This window comes from Tupaia chinensis, unplaced genomic scaffold, assembly GCF_000334495.1.
Source record: "Tupaia chinensis unplaced genomic scaffold, TupChi_1.0 Scaffold145749_1, whole genome shotgun sequence".
In the NCBI taxonomy this organism is placed as follows: Eukaryota; Metazoa; Chordata; class Mammalia; order Scandentia; family Tupaiidae; genus Tupaia; species Tupaia belangeri.
Genome location: NW_006205607.1, coordinates 1 through 2903, shown reverse-complemented (window position 1 = coordinate 2903; position 2903 = coordinate 1). Strand labels below are relative to the sequence as shown.

General features: G+C 39.9%; 1 protein-coding gene across 1 annotated transcript in view; it reads left to right on the top strand.

Annotated features, from left to right (window-relative positions):
• Window positions 1–1290, top strand: part of LOC102472997 (DLA class II histocompatibility antigen, DR-1 beta chain-like) — a gene marked incomplete at its 5' end in the record, with an annotated part of 2611 nt that extends 1321 nt beyond the window's left edge. The window contains 2 exons of the mRNA XM_014584148.2: window positions 335–358; window positions 641–1290. Of these exons, the coding sequence (XP_014439634.2) occupies window positions 335–358; window positions 641–654 (38 nt within the window). The remainder of the gene's footprint in view (window positions 1–334; window positions 359–640) is intronic.
• Window positions 1291–2903: the final 1613 nt, after the last annotated feature.

Here is a 2903-nt window from a genome sequence, read left to right as displayed (position 1 = left end):
TTATCTGACATTTCCAGAAATTCCAAAAAAATGACAGTCTATGTTACCATGTTAAAGTATAAGAGGTTATGGCCTGCAGGGACAGGAGAGAGGTTAACTAGTGCAGAGATCTCAGTTAGACACCCTGGGGCAATTAAAGAAGAGCCAGCAGGGTAATCAGAGAGCCCTATGAACCTTGGTAGGTCTCGTGCTTCCGTGTCTGCTCCTCTCTGCCCAGGCTGAGGTGGGTGTGTTAGAGAGATCTCAGGTGGGAGACCTGGGGCTGGGGACATTCTATTTGGGACACATTTACTTTTTAATCTTTTACATATATGTCTTTCCATCTCTTTCCCAGGGCACTCTGGACTTCAGCCAACAGGTAATGCGTTTTAATTCTTTTTTAGAGGCATATTCAGTTCCCCCTACAACTGAAAGACACAAGACAGAAATAGTGGGAAAGGCTTTGGATCAGAATTTCTGACAGGCTTTTATAGTTCATCTTCTTTTCTCCACTCGCTAAGAGGCCTGTGCTCTGAAGTAGGATTGGAGAGACTTAAGAAATGCGTGTTTCTTCTGCAGCAGTGTTACCACACCAGGCCCCGAGAGAGGGGAAAAGACGCTGTTGTAGAGTTAGGTCTGAAACACACTCTCTGTTTTGCAGGACTCCTGAGCTGAAGTGATGGTGAGGACGTTCAAGGAAGAAGCTTCTGTCTCAGCTTTAGAGAAGGGAAAGATTTCCTGCTTTTCTTGTTCTTTCACATAGAGAGTGGGTTCTCAGGATCTGGTTTGTCCCTGGTTTAGTGACCTTGCAGAAAATTTTCTTCCTAATGCCTTCCTCAGTCCCTGCCCTTGGCCTGGAAGTTCCACTGTTAATTTTCAAACCTCATCTTCACTCTTTGCTGGTCCCCTTTGTGCTCAACTGTTCCTGCCACCTGTGCATCTAAAGTCACCACATGCCACATTATTAAATTTTTCTCAAATAAACATGGAGTGATAAATTACTGGTTCATATGACAAAAAAAATACAAACAAGACATAGGGAATTCCCTCACAATATGAAAATGGTTTTCATTTATGTATGTAAGTATGTCAGGTGTATGTTAAAGAGCTTGATTTAGCCCTTGCACAGTGGGTGCATGTATCAGTCCATCATGCTGAACACCGCAAATGGATACAACTTTGACTTGTCAATTAAAAAGCTAAAATTAAAATGAAAAGTTTTAAAAGGCAATGCCTAAAAACGGGAACAAAACCATAGCAATTGAAACAAAGTTGACAAAAGCATTGAGTAACAAGGTAGAAAAGACAAAACTTATTTTTCATTTCTTGCCTAAAGCACTGTATAAATATAATGGTAAATCAATATAATATTGGAAATTTATTTGAAATTAAAAGCTATTTGAACACAATGTGTCCAGTCTGACACAACTGTTATTTTCAAGTAAATTCAAACTTCATTTTATGCATACATTATTTTAAGTACTTTTTGTGCAAAGCTGGTGATGCTCTAGGAATTTAGTAAGCTGATGGTCATGTCTGTTCTGTTTGGTCCCTGGATGGTAACGTTACTCCCTGAGATAAAGAACTTATTCATCTTATCATATTTGAGACCTGAGGTGTGACATTACACATTATTAAAATGCATGACAGGCCAACCTGTGGTCTGGTGGTTAAATCAGCTGGACCCCACATGGCTGTCTGTTGGTTTGAGTCCTAGACCTGGTGGCATGAAAACTACACCAGCTGTATTTGTACATGTGCCCAAATTTTTTAAAGGAAGTTGAAATGGATAAGTGATTGTGGAGTGAGCACGCCTCTTTGGAACTTGCTTTCTCTCTTTACCTGTCTTATTCTCTGTCCCACACTGGCAAGTGCATGTGCCTTCTGGTAAATTTTTTAAAAAAAGGAAAAACAAAAAAATCGTAAATGTTGTTATCAGAAAATGGCGTAGTGGTTATGTCGCTGGGCTCCCATATGGCCAGCCGTGGTTTGAGTCCTGGACCTGGTGGTTTGAAAATCACACTGGATGCATTGTGCATATGTGCCCAAGATCCCAGGAAGAAAATGGAGGAGAAAGAATTGCAGCATGGCCATCCCCCCGGGGGTCATTTCTTACTTTCCCTCTCACTGTCTCTCTCTCTCTTTCTGGCGAGTGCACATGCCTGAGGGCAAAAACCCAAAAAAAAATCATACACATCATAAGTACTTCAATGAAGACACTTTCTGCAGTGGTGTCAGGAAATCTAATCTAAATTGCTTTATTTTTCTCTGACTTGTTATCTCACATAGTTGATAGATTCAAGGTAGGCATTCCAGGGTTGTTCAATTTACTAGGCCAGTGATATACCAATAACCCCGGAACTTTATAACTCTCCCCTCTATCACACATGGCCTGTCAGCAGACACACAGCACTTCACCAAACGAGCAGAATACATTCTTTTAAAGTTTCCATAAAACCTTTACCAAGATATATCACATGTTAAGGCAGAAATGGACCTCAAAAACATTTCGGAATTTAAACTCTACTGACTGTGTTTTCTGGACACAGAGAAACTGACAACATAAAGATAATCAATCCTATTCCAAACACTCAGAAACTAAACAATATCTAAGTAATCCATGTGTCAAAAGGCTGTCTTAAAGGGAAAAATATATCTATTTAACTATATGAAAAGTGAAAATACATTTCAAAAATTGTGGGATGCAGTGAAAGCAATGCTTAGAAAACAATATTTATAGAACTATATGTATACACTAAAGCAGATAAAGTGTCACAAATCAACAGTAAAATCTAGAAAAAAGCGTCATCCAGTAGGATGGTGGTTAAGGTGGCTGATCCCTCATGGTCAACTGTGTAGTTCAAATCCTGCATCCAGTGGCTTGGAAAACACTCTGGTGCGTGTGCATGTGTGCCCAAAATCCT